We start from the raw sequence: 23,440 nt of genomic DNA, 5'->3' as shown, positions 1-23,440 counted from the left end.
TCACGGCGTCTTTGTCAATCAGATTCGTTAACTCGACGCGGTTGAAAATTTTTACAAAAACGAAAATGTTGTTTTGCAAATGCCAGGATTATTATTTTTAGTAATATTATATCTTTAGGAAAAAGTTTGCGGAGCGTTAATCGTATAAGCGTTAAATGTACAAAACACAAGATGGCTGATATAAGGGTGAGATATCTTGGCGGCATTTTGGCCGCCAACGGTCATTTTGATTGTTTATTTTTTATGTTATGCTATTATTTTTGTTTTATAGTTATTAGTTGCATATACTTTACGTAATTTCCTATAAATTTAAGTATTATTAGATTCTTAATACTCAAATAGGTTAACATGATCATTTTGAGCTGAAATTGATTAATTGTCATTTTGATTTCAAATTGTTTAAAAATTTTCCATCATAGAATACTTATAATTTAAACAACTGCTTGTAATCCTTATAATTCCACTTATGGTTGTATACCTTATTAGTTAGAATGAATAATTTATCTTGATACAGTTGAAGTTAATTTTAGTAATTGAAAATATACAAACCGTTTTTTTAAAGTAATTTTCATTCTTATTTACATATTGTATTTGTTTTTATAGACAATGATTAACAAAATGCAAAGTGCAACCCAGAATGGCACGTCAGAGGCTGCGCCTCCAGCCAAGGGTCAAAAAGGCACAATAGAAAAGATATATCAAAAGAAATCCCAGTTGGAACATATCTTACTAAGACCTGATACATACATTGGGTCAGTAGAACGAGCAACTGAGACTATGTGGGTATTTGACAAGGAAAAAGAATGTATGGTGCAGAAAGAATTGACATTTGTACCAGGTACATATATATTATAAGATTTTACAATAGATAATAAAAAATTTTGCTTACTTATATATGTTAAAGTTCTGAGCTTCTGATAATAAAAAAGAAATTTGAAGTTAATATTTAAATATTGTAACTTTGTGGTAATTTTTGTTATTGCATTTTACAGGTCTGTACAAAATTTATGATGAAATTTTGGTGAATGCTGCTGATAATAAGCAGAGAGATTCTAAAATGGATGTAATTAGGATTGACATAAACCAGGAGCAAAATACTATATCAGTTTATAACAATGGTTGCGGTATTCCAGTTGTTATGCATAAAGACGAAAAAATGTATGTTCCAACAATGATTTTTGGCCATCTTTTGACGTCGTCCAATTATAACGATGAAGAGGAGAAAGTGACAGGTGGTAGGAATGGGTATGGTGCAAAACTTTGCAACATATTCTCTACAAAGTTTACTGTAGAAACTGCATCTAGACAATATAAGAAACATTTTAAGCAAACTTGGGGTTGTAATATGACAAAGGCTTCAGAACCAAAGGTTAAGGAGGCTGGCAAAGATGATGATTTTACTAAAGTAACATTTAGCCCCGATTTAGCTAAGTTTAAAATGGACAAGCTTGAGGACGATATTGTTGCGTTGATGTCGCGACGTGCGTATGACGTGGCTGCTTCATCGCAGGGAGTAAAAGTATATTTGAACGGAGAAAGACTTAAAATAAGTAAGTTTAAGGATTATGTAGATTTATACATTAAAGGTAAAGAGGATGAGAATGGACAACCACTAAAAGTAGTGTATGAAAAAGTAAATGATCGTTGGGAAGTTGCACTCACACTTTCCGATAGGGGCTTCCAACAAGTTTCATTTGTGAACTCAATAGCTACAACGAAAGGTGGTAAACATGTTGACACGGTAGCCGATAGCGTTGTCAAGAATGTTCTAGAAGTTTTGAAAAAGAAAAATAAAGGAGGTGTGAACATTAAGCCTTTCCAAGTCAAAAATCACATGTGGGTATTTATAAATTGTCTTATTGTTAACCCAACCTTTGATTCACAAACAAAGGAGAACATGACACTCCAAGCGAAAAGCTTCGGTTCGAAATGTAATTTCTCTGAGAAATTTATTAATGCAGTTACCAAATCCGGTTTGGTTGAATCTGTATTGACATGGGCCAAATTCAAAGCCCAAACTGAATTAGTAAAGGCATCAGGTAAAAAGCAAAGTAAATTGAAAGGTATACCGAAATTAGAAGATGCTAATGATGCTGGTACGAAGAACTCTCACCTTTGTACCCTTATTCTTACTGAGGGAGACTCAGCTAAAACATTAGCTGTATCAGGACTCAGTGTAGTTGGCAGAGATCATTATGGTGTCTTCCCATTAAAGGGTAAGCCTTTGAACGTCCGTGATGCATCACACAAACAAGTTTTGGAAAACGTTGAAATTAATAACTTGATCAAAATTCTTGGTCTACAGTACAAAAAGAAATACAACAGCCTTGATGATTTAAAAACATTGAGGTATGGTAAAGTGATGATAATGGCTGATCAGGATCAAGACGGATCACATATCAAAGGTCTTATCATCAACTTCATTCATCACAATTGGCCTGAATTATTAAAACTACCATTCTTAGAGGAATTTATTACTCCTATTGTTAAAGCTACGAAGAAAGATAAAGAAATATCCTTCTATTCATTACCAGAATTTGAGGAATGGAAGAGAGAAACTGAGAACCATCATACGTTCAACATCAAATACTACAAAGGTTTGGGTACCTCCACATCTAAGGAGGCTAAAGAATATTTCCAGAATATGGAAAGGCATAGGATTAAGTTTAGATATAGTGGACCCACTGACGATCACCACATTGAGCTGGCATTCTCAAAGAAAGGTGCTGATCAACGTAAGGAATGGTTGACAAACCATATGGACGAAGTAAAGAGGAGGAAGGAAATAGGTTTATCAGAGAGATATTTATACACTAAGGAAACAAAAGCTGTAACATATTCGGACTTCATTAATTTAGAGCTGGTTCTCTTTTCTAATGGTGATAATGTTAGGTAAGTTTTTAACTTTTTTTATAGTTTTTTAAGTACTTAAAGACTATAGAAAAAATAAAAATGTTGGATCTTTTCTCTCCAATTTAAGTATAGAATGATAAATCTGTGAGGTAATTGTTTAAAACGTAATATTAATATTTACAGATCAATCCCGTCCATGGTGGACGGGCTGAAGCCTGGCCAGCGTAAAGTGATCTTTACGTGCATAAAACGTAATGACAAACGTGAGGTCAAGGTCGCGCAGCTGGCTGGATCAGTAGCTGAGCACTCTGCTTACCATCATGGTATGTCGCATCATATTATCACCTGTCCTATGTCACATATAACATAGTGTATATGTAGTGTTTTATATGGTTAAAAAATTTAAAAAATGTGTCCTTCGAGTCTGATGAAAATCTATCTGTAGAATTTATAAATTTGATTTTAGATCTAGCCAATGTTTACTTAAGTACACTGATACTTGCCTCATTCTCATAGTACTGTCAATAAATGTAAAAAAAAACAAGATTTAGTGTTTCTTACTAAATATATTATTCTCGGTTGTCAGGTGAGCAGTCTCTAGCTATGACGATAGTGAATCTGGCTCAGAACTACGTTGGTTCCAATAACATCAACCTGCTGGAGCCGCGCGGTCAGTTCGGTACGCGGCTGTGCGGCGGCAAGGACTCGGCTAGCCCGCGTTACATCTTCACTCTCATGTCTCCCCTCACAAGGCTCGTCTTCCATCCGCATGATGATCCATTGCTCATTGTAAGTATTAAGTAAAAATACATAAAATTTAAACTTATGGTTGACTTAAATCCATCCACACCATCTCGATGGCTGGCAATCCACAACCGTGCGGTTTGCGCGAAACTTCCTGCCTCGCACAGCAGCGTTGTGGAATGGTCTGTCCTCGGCGGTATTTCCAAACCGCTACGACTTAGGGTCCTTCAAGAAGCGAGCTTATCACCACCTCAAAGGCCGGCAACGCATCTGCGGTTCCTCTGGTATTGCTGATGTCCATGGGCGTCGTTGAACACCTCGGTGTTCCCGCTGCTCGTTTGCCCCCTTGTGTTATAAAAAAAAAAAAAAACTTCACACAGTAAAAAGCAATAAATAAGAACATTATCATTGATAAGAACATTTTATATTGAAAAGAAAAGTTAATCATTTGGTCACCTAATCTGTATTTCAATAATCAATCTCTATGTTTCCAGCACGAGTTTGAAGACAACCAAAAGATAGAGCCGGTGCACTATGTGCCTATACTGCCCATGGTGTTAGTGAACGGTGCTGAGGGTATCGGTACAGGATGGTCCACCAAGATACCCAACTACAATCCTAGGGACATCGTCGCTAATATACGGTACAGTTTGAATATATTCCTTTACTTTATATTAGTTTTTTTCTGAATATAGGCAAATGTACAACCTGAATTTGTAGAAATAGCGAAGCGATCGCTGGATATCTTTGCTGCTTGATGCTTTGCCCCCCTTCAATGGAAGGAGGAGGGGACGCACATGAGAATATTTCCCCATATGCATACCCTCCTTTGTCAAATAAATTTCCCCTAGCAATCCTTTCCTTGTGTATAAATGGTGGGAAGAGAAAGCAGACTAAATTTAGGCATCTGGAACGCATACTCATCAGACAAATTGCTTCCACTTCACGCCTGTCTTCTGTGTGATTTTAATGAAAAATGTTTCCAGACGTATGTTAGACGGTGAGGAACCGAAGACGATGCATCCTTGGTACAAGAACTTCCGCGGCACAATCGAGAGCTTCGGTGACAAGTATGTGATATCTGGTGAGGCTGCTGTGCTGCCCGGAGAGAAGATTGAGATCACCGAACTGCCCGTTGGCATCTGGACACAGAACTACAAGGAGAATGTTCTAGAACCTATGTTGGGGAATGAGAAAGTTAAACCACTCATCTCTGAGTACAGAGTAAGTTGTCACATTTTAATATATATAAATGTGATTAAACAACACTGTTTACTTGGTAACTATAATAAATAGAGATTATTACAATAGGGAAAATAATTTATAATCTGTTTTTTTTTTATATTTTCATATTTTAATTTATTTTCAACGGATATGCAAAAGATATTATTAATTTAGAATTATTTTGAATATCATGAAATAAATTGACAAATTCTTACAATTTGTAACCATATTATTTTAACCAACAAAAACTCAAATAGCTTTATTTGAACGCGAAATTTACAAAAACTTTATTAAAAACAAACAATTATTGATATCCCGATTTTTTTTCCAGTATTTTTGTGGAATGTAGTACTAACAAAGTACTGTATTCCAGTAAATAGTAGAATAGAGTATGTAGCTCCTTTAAACAGATGTATTCTGGTGCAGGAATATAATACAGACACGACGGTGCGCTTCGTGGTGTCGCTGCTGCCGGGGAAGCTGGCCGAGGTGGAAGCGGAAGGCATTCACAAGGTGTTCAAACTTCAGACCACCATCTCTATGACATGTATGAACGCCTTCGATCATAATAATTGCTTGAAAAAGTAAGTATTCTCTTGATTTATATCTGTATTTATAGGTAATGCAGAATAGAAAAAATAATTTGTTAAATTTGTGGTAGCAATATGTAGAATTATTCTTTATGAATTCTTGATGTTGGGAAATAGTGTCCCAATGAAACAATTCCGTACATTATTCTTCGTTACGTTATTATCCGTACGCTTATTTTATACTAAATTTAAGGGGAAAATTATCATTTTCCTATAACTTTTACTTGTATTATTTTTATATTAAAACAATGATTTAATTTTTTAATTACAATTTTCAGATACGATAAAGTAGAAGAAGTTTTACGCGAGTTCTACGATCTCCGTCTAAGATACTATTTAAGACGTAAAGACTTCCTGGAAGGTCAGCTACAGGCTGAAGCAGACAAACTGACTAACCAGGCGCGATTCATATTAGAAAAATGCGACAAGGGACTCGTTATTGAAAATAAAAAGAGAAAAGCTATGGTCGAAGAGCTTATTAAAAGAGGTAAGTGTTCTTTAATCAGGGTTTTCTTTATATTGTTATCATATAAATACCGCAATTATTCCAATATAAAACTTTGCTTATTTAAAGATACACCATAAATTTTAAAAACTAAAAAATAAGTCATAAACTTGCACTGACTGACAATTAAGATTTGGCATAAAAATAGATTTTTGGAGTATTTAGAGTAATAAAAGTGATGCTATGACCCCTAAAAACTCATAATCGGCGCTGTTGTATCCACCGCAGCGTGCGCAATGAACACCTTTTCTTTTGAATAAAAGAATTTCTTACTTTCTGATATTGACTATACTTACATATTTTTTTTAATATGTTAAGGTTACGCACCGGATCCGATTGCGGACTGGAAGAAGCGCGCCAGCAAAATGCAAGGTTTGGAAGTAGTAGAGGAGGAACAACAGGAGTCTGAGGAGGAGGTGGAACCTGAGGACAACAAGGGCAAGCCTGTGGACCCAGGTAAATATTTATTGCTAGTTTTTACGCCTGTTACATAATAATAATAACTATGACTGATTTGCACAAAGGTAATCTTATTTTATCGCATAATATTTTCGAAATTTGCAGAAAAAGCATTCCAGCAACTAAAAGAAGTGAAAAAGTTTAACTACCTACTGGGTATGTCAATGTGGATGCTGACCAAGGAGAAGAAAGACGAACTTCTTAAGCAAAGAGACCAAAAACTCTCCGAGTTGGAGATCCTTAAGTAAGTGTAGACTGGGCTACGTCTGAGTAGATAACAAACACTAGAAAAAAACCTATATTACCATACATATTTAACTTTGTAGAGCCAAAACACCAGCGATGCTGTGGCGCGAGGATCTGGATGCTTTCCTTGTGCGTTTGGAGGAGGTGGAGGAGAAGGAGAGGAATGAAGAGAATACTGTTAACAAGAAGAGCTCTAAGGCAATGGTGAGTTTTGAAATAACATTTTGATTGTAAATAAAATAAATAATTGCTCTGGAATAATTTTATAACCTGTCGTGCAAATTAGCAAGTTTAATTATCTCTTTTTTCTTAGATTTATTTTCCTTTTTTTAAATATTGTTGTGTTTTATTTTGCAATCGTACAGATGGAAAGAAAGAAGGTAATTATTGTAATAATAATACATATGTAAAAGGTCTGACAATTGTATATTTTACGTAAACTAATATAATTTTAATACAAACCAAAATAACCTTATCAGTATATTTAAAGATTTGCAAATAATCGTCTTTAATATCCAGGCTGCAAACAAGAAGAACAGGAAGTCTCTGTTTGACATCATCCCAGCGGAGAATGGCAGGAGAATCGAGCCCAAGATATCCGAGGACCTCATCAAGAGGATACAGGCTGCAGAGAAGGCCAAGACCAGGAAAGAAATCAAGAAGGAATATGATCCTGTAAGTTTATTAGTAACTTATAGTTGCCTGCGACTTTGCGCGGTAAAAAAATAATAATAAAAATCCTCTGTAGCTTTCCGACAGTGACGGAAATTATTTAATCGGTATATAAGTTTCACAGCCTATTTAATGAAAAAAACATCACATCTCCCTTGAGCAATTAATAAAGATTTAATATTAATAAAGACCTGAAGCTATAATAAATTGGAGTGAAATGTCATTTGGTGGCAGTTAATTTTCTGTACATTTTTTAGTTTGCATGCATTTTGGCACATGAAGGTGCAAAAGGATGGTTCGGCTCACTCCGGTCGGGGAACCACTGCGCTTTTGTACATCAAATATCTATAGTTCTTTCGTGTAATTCCCAGGACGATCCCACGGGAGTGACCCCGCCTACCAGTGGAGAGAAGAAGCCAAAGGGAAGAGTAAAGAAAGAGAAACCAGAGAAGGAAAAGGTGGAGAAGACAGATGGGTTAAAACAGACGAAACTTGCTTTCAAGAAAGAACCTAAAAAGGTATTTTGTCAGTTACAATAATAATATTTGGATAACGCATGTAAAGTAGTGACGCTTTAACTCTCTCACTCTTAGTAGACTCTCTTGCTCCCACAATAAACTCCTACCGTCTTCAACATTCTCACTCAAATTGTCATCGGTGTTAGTTTTTATTATGATAAATATTGTTGTATGTTTTAGAAGAAGATGACGTTCAGCGGCAGCAGTTCAGGCGAGATGTCGGAGTCAGACGTGGAGATGGTGGAGCCCCCCGCGCCGCGAGAGAGGGGCAGCGCCAGGCGAGCCGCCACCAAGGTAAACTTAATTAATATGTTGAATACCCTTTATTTATATATGCTACTCCATAACTTTATATTTTCATCAAAATATTGGTGGAAAGATATATAAGTAGTAAAATTGTACAAAAAAAGTTGAGTTTGGTTGTTTCATATTTTTACCATGAACAATACTTTAGTTGTAATCTTTTACTTTGTTAGTCCATTTAAAACCTTTTATGAGGCAATTTACATTACTATTCGCCAATAATATTTGGAAATAACAAATAATTATGTACATATACTAGGTTCAGAAATACAAAGATGGTTCAGAAGATTCAGACTCCAACGAGGAGTTGGAACTTCACGACAACAAGGTGGACTCTGAGGGTGAGAGGCCGCGCGTGCTGTCTCTCAGTGATGACGATGACTTCAATGTTAAGAAGAATGCTAATAAGAAGCCTGCTGAGATGGACTCAGGTATAAGATGTCATCTTATTTCTTACTAATGTAATAAATGCGTAAGTTTAAATGGATGGATGTTTGTCAGAAGGTATCTCCGGCACAGTTGCAAGGACCTTGAAGAAATTTAGCATAGGTGTAGAATGTTAATGTTAATGTTAGACTTTTCCACGGAGATAAAAAAAAATGATTCAAACCGAAACAATATGGATTGCAGAGACTAAAATTATTGTACATATTAATTTCCAGATTGCCTGTTCGACTCGTTAATAGAAGAGACGAAAAAGGAACAACCCACAAACAACCATGTGGAGCCAACCACTATCTTGTCCAGTGATGAGGAGGAGGCCGAACTCTCTCCGCCAAAAAAGAAGCCAGCACCCAAGAGGAAGCTGCTCAACACTAACAAGGAGAAGAAAGAAGATAAACCCAAGAAGAGGCCCGCTAAAGTCCTACTCAGTGCGGACAGCGATGATGATAGTATATTTGATACTAAAAAGGTAAATTACCTAGCTTATGGTCACGGAAAATATTAAAAAAAAAAGTTAATGATGGAAATGCCTCTTAATTTGTTTTAATGATTGCAGTTTACATAAAAAGTAGCCTATAATATGCCCGCGTGCATCAGTTACCTTCCCATCCAAGTCCAGTCAAAATTGATCTTCCTGTTCCGGAGATTATCAGGAACAAATGTGTTCTTACGGACAGACATACAACACAAAAATATTAATCATTTGTTCTTCGTAGCTATGCAAATACATCATGTCTACGAAATATAATTTGTTTTTCGATATTACGTACAGTCATTAATTTTATTAATGTGTTTATTTTTATGTGTCTTGTTATATTTTCAGGATAAGAAGGCGAATCCTAAGAAGAAAGCAAAGAAGAAGGCGGGGAGTGATTCAGAGGAAGAGGATGTGATATCCAGCAGCCCGGTAGCGGCGCGGGGCAAAGCGCGCGCCAGGCCGCAGGCTAAATACAACTTTAGTGACGACAGCGAATAGATCACAAACAGGTAATTACACTTAAGTGCTACTTAATTACTCCCTTAGTGTAGATTTCTAGATAACTTAGCATAGTTGGGAAAATTTGGCTAAATCAGTCGGAAATGGTTCAGTATAGGTCTTTTAAAATTAATTTTTCCATACTTTCTAAAGTAAATTTACTTTAAAAAAGGATCTTGACAGACAGACGGACGGACAACAAACTGATCGTATAAGGGTTCCGTTTTATTCTTATGAGGTACGGAACCCTAAAAAGATTTGTGTCTTTAAGAATATTTATTTTAGTATAACTTTCTTATCTGGATATAAATTTTTATTAATTATTTGTCAGCGCGGAATAAAAAAAAATCTATAATAATTATGAATGTATACTATGTCACTTTAAGATAGTGTAGATTCCCAACAGTGAAAGAATTTTCTAAATCGATTCAGTGGTTTTTGCGTTTATTCGTTACATAGAAAAAATAAAAATGTATTTATCTCCTATCTATATCTTTATGTAATTAATATTTGTTATGTTCTGTTTGCAGAATTGTGACATTATCGAGAGAGGTAGCGGTTGCGGCGCGGCGCGGCGCGGCTCGAGCTCGAGCTCGCAGCGACGAGGAGAAATACTTACAAATTGAAACTTAATGTTTTAAAATGTTTATTTTTGTATGATTGTAAGTTTTTAAACGTCACTTTACAATGAATACTTGAGAAGTGTAATCTCGTTTATTTTATAACGCAACAATTTGTGTCATTTTTTTTAAATAATTTTAACTATTTAGTATGTAAATCTTCCAAGTGTACAATCGGATACAAGGTGGACAGAATTCATACGTTTTCATTAATTTCTTTAGTTTTATATGATTAGATTCATAAAAAAGTTCTATTTTTTTGGTTCATAACCATAATAATTGGGTTGTTAATGCAATACCTTTTTTTAGGGTTCTATATCTCGAAAAGAAAAAATTGGAACCCTTATAGGATCACTGTTGTCCGTCCGTTTGTCTGTCAAGGTTCTTTTTTAATACTATTGGTAGTTGTTGAAATTAAAGCGTACAAATAAACTTTTGAGCATTATTATATAAATAAGTTGAAGAGTTTATTCAAATGCAATAATCTCAACAACTATTAATCGTTTTTCTTTTTTGAATTGATATCTCCATAGGGTAGGTAAACTCTGGTTGTATGGACATTTTCGTATGGAATTTATTCATTTTCTGTCTTTAAACAATTGCTTTTTTCATATTTTCTCTGTCTTCTCTTTCGATCTTTCTACATTTTCATCTCAAAGGATTTTTTTTATTTTTCTTGTTAATATTCTTTAAAAATGTTTAGATATTAAGAAAAAAATGACTTGAAATTGCTTCCATTCTAAAATTTACTTTTTTAACTTCATTTAAATTTTTAAAACTAACATTTTTAAATATTATCTTATATATAAAATTCTCGTGTCACAATTTTCGTTCCCATACTCCTCCGAAACGGCTTGACCGATTCTCATGAATTTTTGTGAGCATATTGAGTAGGCCTGCGAACCGGCCAACATCTATTTTTAATCCCGCGCAGACGGAGTCGCGGGCGACAGCTAGTTATTTATAATATCATCTCAAGTATTGTATGTATGGGTGATGGATGATATTGGATGAAAGATTTACGATTAACAAAAACATATCATTGAGGTTTTCAAAAGCTGCAATGATTTAAAATAGTGACGTAATTAAGTAGTTTGTTTCAACAGAATGTATTTTTTAGTATATTTTGTGTGTATGGTTGAACTCCGAAATTGATTTTGGATGATTTTGTATGTTTTTGGCGGGCCTTTGATTTTAGATTAAAAACAACAAGTACATAAACAGACGTCTGTTGGGTTTAGTATCTACTATAAGTAGAAATTAGTAATAAAAATTCACTAAATATCTTTTGGTGTTTAGTCTTACTTTAAAATATTCTGTATTCTTGACAACGTTGTTTGCTGACGTTTACAAAAATGTAAAAAAATATTATTGAAATCAAAGACGATATCGTAACAAGTAATTTGCCGTGCATTTTTAATTACTTGGTACATATCGTCGTCTCTCTTATTCTCTAAGGAAAGGACAAGACAACAATGATTCTTCAACAACTTGTGAATTTTGACCACCTTGATATTATATGTCACTGTATTTTATAATCTTTTTTAACTTGAAAATAAAATTTCGATTGAAAATTTGATAAAGATTGTAAATATTTCTATCCATTTTTGTGTCCTATCTTTGTTTTAATTAACAGTATTTTTATTATTCTTAATTTATTCCAGTTTTATTTTCGATTATTCCATTATAGTTAATAGTGTGGCAAAGCCTAATTTTTTATGTATTTTATAACTGAAAGCTCAAAATTTTTATGCAAAAATATTTTAAGGTGTGTTACAGATAAATTTTGCATGTTAAAAAACTATTGGGATTTGCCACAACAAAATTAAATGAAATTTTAGTACAATTTTAGATATTTGGATATAATTTATGTGCATCGAATTGCATTGAATTTTTATATGCGGTTGGAAATTATTTGCCAACTTGTGTCAATTAGTATTAGAGAAAAACGACATTACATTCTTCAATGTGTTAAGAATTTTGTAAATAAATTAAAATTTTTGATATTACAACGCTTTTTACTTTTATATCCTCCATTTACTTATAGTATTCTGTGGCAGTTACTAACTGTGGCATGTAACTAACATTTGTAAGGGCGCAGTTACATTGTTCGATCGTCAGTCGATCAGACTACTAATGAATGATCGGTCAATGAGCAAGCACCGTTCGGGGGCTATCTTGACGACTATAATACGGGAAAAATAAGGTATATCGCCCATCAAATAATGAAAACAGGTGAAAAGGCAATTTGTCGCACCACACATGCGGGGCTAACGACTTATGAAACTATGCCCTTAGTCATACATGGATTGCATTGTATTATTTATAATGAAAAGCAATTTGTAGTAGATTTATAACAGATGCTATTACTACGAGAAACTGGCAGCGCGGATACATACAGTATTCTCAGAACATACGTATAAATTAATTTGAAAAGAGATACTTTGATGTTATTAAATTTCACTGATTTTTGTAGTAGCGTAAGTGTATTTGATAATGGATAGAGTAATTCAACAACTGGAAGTATCGTCAGGATGGCCGAGCGGTCTAAGGCGCCAGACTCAAGGCAACTTGCCCGCTCAGCGGGTGATCGGGCGTTCTGGTCCTCTCTGAGGGCGTGGGTTCGAATCCCACTTCTGACATACTTTTTGCTCATAATCATACAAAGCACATTTTAATATATTTCCATAGGAACCTAACATTAAGTAAAAAAAATAACACAATACATAAACAAAAATTATTTATTAAAATATTGATTATCTTCAATTTAAGTTGTAGATTATTTTACATAGTTATTTAAATATTAAAATCCTTTATATTATTGCGTCGAAGTTACAAATAATTAATAAAAATTACACACGCATTAAATAAAGAAAAATAAATTTAATATGGCAATCACTTCATTGTAACTAGATTAAAATTATTCATTAAAAAATATTTACACACATTGAAGGAGCAAAGATAATAAATATTTGTAAATATGGACATAAAAAATACTTTTTACGTTTTGTAACTTGAATTAAATTGATTTTAAAAATATGAAAATTGCTGTGGAATAGCAGTAAATACTATTCTTAACTATATTATTCCATTTACTTTGTGAATACAACAAACATTATTAGTATTAGTAAAGCTATATCCATCATTTTGTCACACAATTAATATTTTACAACTTACATATATTATGTAATTTTAATCATTTGAAATTTTTAATATTTACATTGTACTTTTAATATAGAATTAAATCATTGTTAAAACCGTTAATAATGAATTTATCTTTAGAACTACGTGATTAAAATAGTTAACCTTCTCTATTCTCTGTTTGATATTAAAAAAGAAAGATGGCGTTCAATTCAATAGAAAAGATTTCCCAAACAAAAAATGCATTTAAGAATTCTAACCTAAAAACTTCTTTCAGTACATTCATATTTGAATGGTATTTGTGACAACATTACGATTTAAATGCGGCACAGTACCTCAATATTTATAACCTAAGTTGCATTCAGTACCTACTTAACTTGCTTTCTCTGTCAGAATAACCTTTAGCACTTTCTCTATCAGAATATTTTCCATTATATTTATTATATCTATCGCTGTGTCCGTTCTGTCTGTAGGGCTTTTCACTCGCGCTGTAGTGTATTTCTGAAGGTCCAATAGTCTTGGACCAGTGGTGAGTCCAGTAAAAATCGTCTGGGTACCTCGGATATGGGTTTTCTCTGCAGAGCACAACGCAGTATATGAGGCTGCCGACGAGAGTGATGAAACCAAATATCAAAAATACTATGCCAAGAATCCTGGAAAACAAAAAATTTAAATAATTATAAAATGTCATCATAATTTTTTAAAATAAAATTTATACGTTAAAGATTATTAATTTTTAAATGGAACATAAAAATATTCTCTGGCCTTTAACAAGATAAACGATAGGTCAAGTGGGCGGGAAACTGAATAAAAAAATTGATTGCCGCCAAAAAAGCGTAATGGCGGGAATTGTGGAAAGCAACGATGGTCCATGAATGTCACATTGTCATCCAAATTGCGTGTACCGTTGGAGAGTCGGTGAGTTATATTTTTTTGTAAATTCAAATTGATTTTTAATGTACGGCCGAGAACAATCGTTCACGCTCCGCGGTGACGTCGGATAAAGAACGGATAAAGTCGCGTTTCGTTCTAGTTCTGATGCGATTGCTCAATTTTTCCGAATCGTTTAGCTTTTTACCATACTCCGCTGGCACGGTTTACTCAGTTAAAGGTTATTAAGCGCAGTTCACATCCTCACAATCGTTTCCCACGCTATACTAATGCGATAGGAATTAAAAAGAAATTATTATTTTTAAATAAATTAACAACAAAAATACGACCATTGTAGTGACTTTAGGGTAGAACAAACTATCTCCCAGGACGCCAGGAAAAAACAGTACTTAGTTTGATACATATTTAAATTATTTGAAGTAAGTTTAAGTACTAAACGTTAACATTTATCGTTGCAACTTATTAAAGCACCGTATATCTAAATAGATGGCGTTGTTAGCTAAAATTAAGATACTAACCATACAAAGAGCGGCTCAAAGAACTGCAGCACGATGACGAAGCCCAGGGTGACAAGGATGAGCCCCAAATTGAGCAGTAGCATCAGACAGCACATTCCTTTCACGTTCGGACAGAACGGATTCGGTGCTGCCATCGTCTCCACTTTCACCCCCGCCTGAAAATATTTATCATTAATATCGATTGTCTAGTGAGGTTATTTCACTGTCCTCTATAAATGGATTGGCTATAAGATGTGGTAATTTGTGCCTATTTGATTTTCGCCATTTTATCCCGTAGAGGGTTACAGAACTGTCAAATCATCTGGCGCTTTTAAATCGGAACAAAGCAAAAACTGTCAAGCAATCACCTATCCATTTATAGAGATTAATTTGGATTGCAATTAAAAAAAGATATGTAAAATAAAAATTTTTTGTTTACCTTTCTGGAGACCTTGGAGCGATGTGTAGATGCGACAGAGGGCGCCACCGCGCTTCTGTAGGAGTACACGCTGCGAGGTGCTCGCGACTGACGACTGTGGAATGAAAAATCAATTAAACTAAATATATCTTTAGTTAATTATCTATTCAATGATAACGCATCAATTGTTCGTTATAAATTCAGTTAATAATTAAGCTATAATATTAAAAATTGTTGTTTATAACTACTACAGGTAGAAGAATTAAATTCCCATAGCAATAACCTAATTGACTCACTAGTTACTCTTATATAAAACACACATCAAAGTTTTTATTGTTGATAAAAACATACAAAAGCCTCGTCAACAGGACAGCACTTAAATTAGTTGTCTATTTAAAGGTTGATTATCTCAATCGTCAAAAGAAAAGAAAAGAAAACGTCTTTAAGGACCCGTCATTGTAGATGTGAAGAGTTTTTTGTTCAATAACAAAAATAAACCCTAACGAGGCACGTATCGCTTAGTCATGTGACAGACGTTTAAAATAAGTTATCGAGTTTTGGTGAAAGGGTAAATAAATTTTATCCTTTGAACGATTTAAGTACGGGCCCCTACTATGTGCATATAAACAAAGCCGAAAGGAATAATTACGAGTGATAACTGTTCGATTTTTTACTCTATCTTTTTAGATAGATGACAATCTATCCGTAATACAATTGAGGACTAAGGTAGATTTTCAATGTATCACTAAATAAAGATCGTAAATAGTTAAATCCATTGAATTTGTTAACAGGTTATGTATTTTTTGTGCGAAATCGAACGATGTGAGTCAAATAAAAGCGAGAAACAGACCGATGGTAACCGCTTTCAGTACTCGACAAGTTGAACGTCAGCTCTTAGAGTATTGAACTTTAATATGTTAAAAAATGTCTAACAATAAGAATGAAAATAAAAACCTTTGAGCAATTAAAAACTTTGAATATTAGCAATATTATTGTTAAAAAGAGCAGGGCTGGCCTTAGCATTTCCGGCGTCCTGGGCGACATGTTTGCGACGCTCCTTTTTGTGTTGGGGGAAATATTCCAAAGATCGGGACTTTATCGAGGCGCCCATTTATATCCTACTCCGGCACCTCCTTATGTCCTTAAGCGGTCGTTCCACCTTGCTCTACCGCAACTATTGAGAAAGAGCGTATTTTTGAGTATAGATGTTAGGCTATTTGACTCAACATTAGGTTCGATTAACATAATTATTATTAAGCTATTACTGAGCTATTCCTTTTAATAATTACAAATCTGTGAACATAATCTTTCTTCAGATCCCAGCCTATCTTTAATTTAATTCAAGATTACTCGTTCCAGTCGGCATCAACAAAGGTGCGTTATGAAATCAAGTTACAAAAAACTTCTGGGAATCGGGAAACAAATTATATCTAACATTGGAATTCTACTACTGTAATAACCATAGCACGGCATATTGGTATCTCATTTTCTTTAAGGAAAACGAAAGAGTTAACGATATGTTTAACAATGTGTTTCGGCGATGAAAATGGTACTGGAATGCGATATGGTCACGGTGGCAAGGACGTCGGAGTAGAAAGTTGCTGCACGAAATTCGTTTCGTTAGTTTTAACATTTTTATGTGAACTATGAAAAGAAAAAGGTGACCGTTTACAATGAATTTAAATAATATAATAATACGCCACTATCTTTGTTTTGACAAAAAAGTATGACGATATACAGGGTGTCCCAAAAGTTTACGTACATAGGAAGGGGGATGTTAGGGGTGGTTACAAGGGTCACCAGAAAAATAAAATAAAGATTCCCCTCTGGGTATTAAAAAAAATAAATGGCATTTTTTAAAAACTTAAAAATTTTACACCTTCTGGGGCAATTTTAATTTTCTTTAAAATCTTTGTTGGTTGTATTGTTTTTTTTTATTTCATATTGATAAAGGGTTATTGACGATAACATAATAGCTTTTTTTAAATATAGCAATATTTGTAGGTCATCGGTTACAAAATTGCCTCAGAAGGTGTAAAATTTTGAAGTTTTTAAAAAATGCCATTTGTTTTTTTTTTAATTTTTCCGGTGACCCTTGTGACCATCCCTATCAGCCCCCTTCCTATGCACGTAACCTTTTGGGACACCCTGTATAAGTGTAAAAAACATATTTTGGTTGGAGTTTTCTTTTGTTTCAGATGATTGAGAACCTAGATGTAGATTTTATAGCAAGAAATATAAAAATTAAAACATTTTTTTTCTAAAGTATTCATCGCGAAAAATAACATATACTTTTTCTTAAAGATAGAGTCTCAAGTAATCATCTTATACATTTATTAATGTTTCTACGTAAAATGTTTTTTGTAATACAACTTGCATACTAATTACGTCATCATAGTACTATCGATAACCGAGTGTCACTTCACTACTTTTTGTCATTACATAACCAGTTAACTTTATATTAACATAGCTTTTTCTCGCGAAATAAAAAATAACTTAGTAAGTAGCCTACGTGTTCTTCCAGAGCCTTTTGTTCTGCATGTATGTCAAATTTCATAAATATCCGTTGAGCCGTTCCGGAGATACCTTCAAACAAACATCCATCCATCTAAACCAGTGGTTCCCACTTATTTTGTCTACTGCCCACTTTGAGAATAAATATTTTTATAGCGCCCCCATATCTTCACATATTTAAAAACCACTATAACTTCAAATTAAATTTATTATTGTGACCTACATATGTATATTAACCTAACCTAACCTAACCCCCCAGGACTCTACACAACGCCTCCATTCTCTTTCTGGGTCTCTCACCGCCTGCAGCGACCTGCAAGCGCCCACTAGGGGGCGTTATCGCCCACTTTGGGATAGACTGATCAAAACATTCGCATTTATAATATTAGTAAGATAGTGATGACCATTCACTACGACTATGTCATACGAATTCACAAGAAGCAAGTTAATAATTTAATGTTTTTTTAATTTTAATTCACGAAAAAATTCTTTATTCTTTACTTATTATTTGAACTTATAAGTAAATATCTTTGTGTAATATTTGCGGTGATTCATTCGTACTACGGTACATACAGGAGGCATCCCAAGCGGGAATAATACAATAGGGTTGTACCGGTTGACCTATACCGCGCTGTACCAAACCACTTCGGAATGCGGACCTGATAAATACCTAGACTCGATTTTATTATAATCAAACACTATAAGAGTACAAGTACAAGATATATAATCATTTTAGTGTTATTATTATATCTATTACTGAAGCAATAGTTATATATTTTTGTGCAATATGACTTGTTCTAAACGCTTATGCATCTATGTCACTAATTACTATAATAATATTATAAATGCGAATATTTAGAGTTATAGATGGATGGATGGATCGATGTATGTTTGTTTGATGGTACCTCCAGAACGGCTGAATGGATCTTGATTAAATTTGGCATAACTATAGAACATAGTCTGAAAGAACACATAGACTACTACGTTTTTTTTCATTCCGCGCGCACAGAGTCGCGGTCAACCGCTAGTTTTATTATACATAAGTTGTGCGCCTGTAGGTTCGAAAGTGTGACATTTTCACAATATTTCTCGTTGTGCGTGGGAAGAATCATTGACAATATTCACATACCGTGCCGCGACATCTTGCGGCGCGGCGTGGAGTTTCGGTTTTATGATTATTGTCGCTAACTGTACCCAGCGTACAATGTACCATCAACTACTTTATGCATCGACTGTACTAAATACCGTGAACATCTAAGCTTATTATAATTTTAACTTATGTATTGTAAAGAAATTGGAAACATTTGAAGAAATATTTCACCTTAATGGAAAGTAAAGTCGACATTGGATATAAAATTTATCTAATAAGTAGGAAACCAACAAACTTTGCCATTAATACAAACTGTTACGAATAAAATCCGACACTGTGCCGGTGTACTGGCACAACACTAGGCTTACTAACATATCAACGTTCATGTCCCCTCACAAATTTCTGTCACTTGACTTTGTAATGGAAGCGCACTATTCGCGCCAAACGAATCTAAAGAATAGTGTCTAAAAGAACATACAAGCAAGCAGTTTTTTTTGTTTAATACAGTATAGTTGTCTGCAAATCGATTTAGTAAACTGTTGGTACCTTAATATATTTGATTAATATATCTGTAAATTCGTTTTTTGTAAAAATTAAAAACAATTTACGACTTCCGTGAATTATTTTACGATACTGTTTTGTCGGATGTAATAAATCGTAGAGAATGCCAACGAATGAATAGAATGTTGTAATGTAGGAAATAAATCTGAGATTGAAGAAGCCAGATGTCGACGTTACGGTTATTTTAAGATATTTAAACGATGTTTGCGAATATCATTTGAGCGAATTTCATTCATCAAGTTGAAAGAAAAAGATTTTTCTCTTGCTGATCTAATGTTTTAGGTGTGATGTTTAGTATTTCAAGATGAAGATAAGTTTTTTATAACGATATCAAACCTTAAACCTATTTTTTAATGAGACAACACACTAAAGGAACACAAGAAACACAACACTTTTTTTAAGAGGGGGAATGCGTTACGCATACCGGGTGCCTCGGGGAAATCCACTCCGGTTATGTGGGACTCTCTCCACATCCCTAAAGAGACAAGGAGCATACCCACTAAACCCCCTCTGGTTCCCTCGACTCACTGTTTACCGGGGTGTGGGCACATGTGAATACTCTTCGCACACACCGGTCGGAGGAACACAACACTAAAGGAAAAGCAAATGCGTTGCCGCAGATTGTGTGGGATATAAGCTTTTGGTCGCTTAGAATCTTATCCGTTTTCGTGTTGAAATTAGTACTTATTGTTACCTAATTTCAGAAGGTGGGCGATAGGCGGCGCTAGTGACGTACACATCGGAGTCAGCACGCGGCGAACCGCCAGTCTGGTGCCGTCTGCCATTGCGATGTTCTCCCGAACCACCGCCAGAGGGAGACCGCGTCCGCTCGTCTATCGTCTGGAATAAATAAAAAAACACAACACTATTTTATTCGATCCTAACTTATAGTCGCTTAGCTGTAACGGGTACTAAGAGGATAAAATAAAATACAGAAATTAAAAAGATATAAACAATTTTAGGGGTCACGACAACTTTAAAAGTAACCAATGGCTAACATTTATCAATATAATAGTATTATTATACACATTGCTATGTCGATTTATGATATTAGGATCATCATCATCATCATCAGCTCACTATACGTCCCCACCGAGGGGCTCAGAGCCTACCCTAAGTTAAGGGTGATTAGGCCATAATCAACCACTCTGGCCAAGTGCGGGTTGGTTGACTTCACACATGTCTATGAATTTCTTCTCAGATATGTGCAGGTTGCATCACGATGTTTTCCTTTACCGTAAGAACGTCGGATATTCGAACCCAGGACCTGCAGATTGCAAGTCAAGTGCTTGACCACTGAGCCACCGACGCTCGCATCGACATCGCATATTAGGATCAATAAGTGGAAAAATTATTATAAATAAAAAAAAATAGTCAATTCTCAGACTATATTGTTTCATTTAAAAAAAATTCAAATAAAAATCGACTCATTGTGGATCAGATAGTAAAATTCCGATCAAAGATACGTTTAAACAAGAATGTAATTGAAACTATTGCGCAACTAAACTAACAGAAGGTCAAATACGAATACAAATGAGAGCTAAATCAGTACAAAACGAGATATTTAATACAGTAACAGTAATCGAATAAAAAGAAAATATTCGAAATCATATTCGATTGCAAAATGATGACTCGATGCGAATACATAATTAGATTAGACTCGATTTATCTGTCTAGGATTGATATGAGAAATGTACGAGGGTGCAAGCTACAAGAGAAAGCGGAATAAAAATGTTAAAATCATTGTTTTAAATAAATAAAATAAATGTTATTACTAATAATATTTATAAGATATAATACTAACTAAATATGACAACAGGACTGAAATAAACATTTTTCTTCATGCAATACAGGAAACATATTTATATAGCGTAATGAAATGGCTAACCAAATACTGTATTTCGTTTGTTTCATAAAATATCACCACCATTATACGATTCTCTGTTGGCTAGACAGTTGCTCACTAATCAACTAAAATACTAGCCGCAAGGCTAGGTGTCTGTAGCCTGGTGCAAACGAGGGTTAAGACTTTTCCAAGCTCTCAGACATTATAAAGGAAAAAAAACAAGTAAAGGGTTTTATCTTACTTGCACTTAGATAAACCTTTTCCTTGTTCTTTTCATTATTTTCATTTATATTTATTTAGCGGGAATTATTAAATCGCTTGTACTTTTTGCTGTTAAATGAAAAATTAGCACAATATCTGTCTTGCAATTATTATAAAATGATATCCGCTGTCCGCCTATCAATTAACTCCGCAATAAAAGTCAGGCGTCAATCAATATGAAATGGAATGTTACATTTTCTACAAATGAACTATGAGCTTTGAAATATGTTTGTGTGTTAGAAATAAATCTTATTGCGTACATTTTGCACGTTGATTTATGTCAAAATGACCTTGCGTTTATTTGCTTATTATTAAAGATTCACTACATATGATAATGAAAGATAATTCATGTAATATGTTACAAATGCGAATGTTTAAATGGATGGATGTTTGTTTGAAGATATCCCCCGAACGTGTGCATGGATGTGGTGCGCTATAATTTTGGTATAGTTGTAGACCATAGTCGGTAACACATAGGCTACTAATTAAGTTTCTCTTTTAATTCCACGCGGACGGAGTCTGCACAAGAACCCAAAAAGCCCTGACACCTGTATAATCATATTAAATAAGACAATAAAAATCAGGTGGATGCGTCGTTTATTCTTTTTTTAACTTTTTTTGTGACTGAGTTAGTCACTGTCTACCTTGAAGAGGCATCATCAGCTTCACCGGGCTTGAGGTGGCCGAGCGCAGATGGCGCTTAGCCTAAACCTCGTTTAAGAGTAACAAGACTCGAGGGCTCCCTCAGGAGCCTCGGCTCGGGCTGTTACTTCGTTATTATTACCGGATTGGGAATCTTTGTTATGTAGTCACTCGTATATTATAAAATAGTAAATGAATAACTTACGGTAGGTTTCTGAGTACAATCACCGATTAAAACATATAGCACTCTTTTTCACTCTTTTTCTTTATAACAGAAGGGGGCTAACGAGCAGCGGGAACACCGAGGTGTTCAACGACGCCCATGGACATCAGCAATACCAGAGGAACCGCAGATGCGTTGCCGGCCTTTGAGAAGGTGATAAGCAAAGCTGATAAACTCTTTTGTCAAAGATAGTAACAGTGGTGATGATTTTTTTTTATAAAGAGCTTTTGGTCTCAGAAACCCACGGCTAGTAGAGTTAATACTACAAAATTTAACTATTTAAAAGATTTCTTACCGTATATTCAGATAATGTCCTCTCGGAGGGTGCCCGGTGGCTGTCGTTTTCATCTCTCGACGAACCTCTATGTAGGTATCCGCCAGATGATGGCGAGTCCATTTCTGACCTGTGCGTAGCCACGTAATGGTTGTTCTTCACTTTATGCGCCATTTTGAATTTACCACTAAACCATGTTCACGATAATTATCAATTAACGTTTCATTTTTTATATTTTCATATTTTCTTGATCATGTTATCTGTGTCAGCATCGAATCTGTAACAAAGAATTTAAGAATGTTTAACCTTTTTTTATCATGTTGTAGTAAGTTGTGGTTAGATAGCGAACACAAATTATTAACATTGTAAGGTAGTTTTTACATCCGAGAATGGACCAATATTGCCAGCGTTGAACAATTTTTTCGCTTGTCACAGGACAGGAAAGGGTTCGCCGAGCTGACGGCCAACCAACAACCAACTATTTAGTAGAACTTAGTCTTTTACTTTGGCTATCGTCGTAATTTTTTTCCTGTCAGAAACAAAAGACTTTAGAATGGTTTACGGAAGAAAGGGCATCGTATTTTTCATTTTAATATATTAAGTAAAATTATCCCCTACAATTGTCAATCATTACTGACCCAGAATCAAAGTAATTTATTTTCATTCGAATCATCCTTGATCGTGATCTTACAAGCGTACTTTCACTGATCCATTTATCATGAGTATCGATTCCAATTGATTCGAATCATCGTATCGATTGCGATTCCTTAATTAAACCGATTCGGGTCAGAATGTGATTGAATCGAATAAAAACTTTGACTGGCACATCAGGGTTTTCTTTTATTTTTAACAATAGTGGGAACTCGTATTGTCGATTTTATGTGAAGTGGTACAGTCGGTAACAACAATGTTAACGGCTAATTGTTTT

The 23,440-nt window shown here is 34.6% G+C and overlaps 2 protein-coding genes and 1 non-coding gene across 6 annotated transcripts in view; 2 read left to right on the top strand and 1 right to left on the bottom strand.

Moving 5' to 3' along the window:
- The first annotated feature begins 6 nt into the window (after nt 1-6).
- On the top strand, nt 7-10,861 carry Top2 (DNA topoisomerase 2). Of its 2 annotated transcripts, none has more exons than XM_013316886.1 (19): nt 7-186; nt 604-838; nt 993-2,892; nt 3,037-3,176; nt 3,440-3,642; nt 4,092-4,240; nt 4,584-4,821; nt 5,248-5,405; nt 5,690-5,898; nt 6,235-6,372; nt 6,481-6,619; nt 6,702-6,825; nt 7,141-7,296; nt 7,665-7,811; nt 7,995-8,105; nt 8,374-8,545; nt 8,777-9,027; nt 9,382-9,545; nt 10,065-10,861. In XM_013316886.1, the coding sequence occupies exons 1-18, from the start codon at nt 172-174 to the stop codon at nt 9,532-9,534; spliced, it is 4,638 nt and encodes a 1,545-aa protein (XP_013172340.1). In that variant the 5' UTR covers nt 7-171; the 3' UTR covers nt 9,535-9,545; nt 10,065-10,861. The 2 variants fall into 2 exon arrangements, with proteins under 2 accessions (XP_013172340.1, XP_013172339.1); XM_013316885.1 differs by having other exon boundaries at nt 7,992-8,105; nt 10,065-10,859.
- Nucleotides 10,862-12,682: 1,821 nt separating this feature from the next.
- On the top strand, nt 12,683-12,796 carry TRNAL-CAA (transfer RNA leucine (anticodon CAA)). Its single transcript has 2 exons — nt 12,683-12,720; nt 12,752-12,796. It is a non-coding gene; the product is annotated as a tRNA-Leu (tRNA).
- A 595-nt stretch (nt 12,797-13,391) lies between these two features.
- Nucleotides 13,392-23,440, bottom strand: part of LOC106121342 (uncharacterized) — a 65,070-nt gene continuing 55,021 nt past the window's right edge. For all 3 annotated transcript variants that reach the window (XM_013316970.1, XM_013316972.1, XM_013316971.1), the window contains 5 exons: nt 22,534-22,789; nt 19,961-20,106; nt 15,123-15,216; nt 14,705-14,859; nt 13,392-13,948 (listed from right to left, as the gene is read on the bottom strand). In XM_013316970.1, coding sequence (XP_013172424.1) covers nt 13,657-13,948; nt 14,705-14,859; nt 15,123-15,216; nt 19,961-20,106; nt 22,534-22,686 — 840 coding nt within the window. In that variant the 5' untranslated portion in view covers nt 22,687-22,789 and the 3' untranslated portion in view covers nt 13,392-13,656. The remainder of the gene's footprint in view (nt 13,949-14,704; nt 14,860-15,122; nt 15,217-19,960; nt 20,107-22,533; nt 22,790-23,440) is intronic.

Source organism: Papilio xuthus, unplaced genomic scaffold (assembly GCF_000836235.2).
Source record: "Papilio xuthus unplaced genomic scaffold, Pxut_1.1 DF826945.1, whole genome shotgun sequence".
Lineage (NCBI taxonomy): Eukaryota > Metazoa > Arthropoda > Insecta > Lepidoptera > Papilionidae > Papilio > Papilio xuthus.
The sequence above is the reverse complement of the archived record's forward strand: the minus strand, read 5'-3'. Positions and strand labels throughout refer to the sequence as shown.

Coding starts and splice junctions, on each gene's coding strand:
- Top2 (XM_013316885.1), top strand. Junction 5,899..6,234: donor CGAAGAGCTTATTAAAAGAG/GTAAGTGTTCTT, acceptor TAATATGTTAAG/GTTACGCACCGGATCCGATT. Junction 7,812..7,991: donor TCAAGAAAGAACCTAAAAAG/GTATTTTGTCAG, acceptor TGTATGTTTTAG/AAGAAGATGACGTTCAGCGG.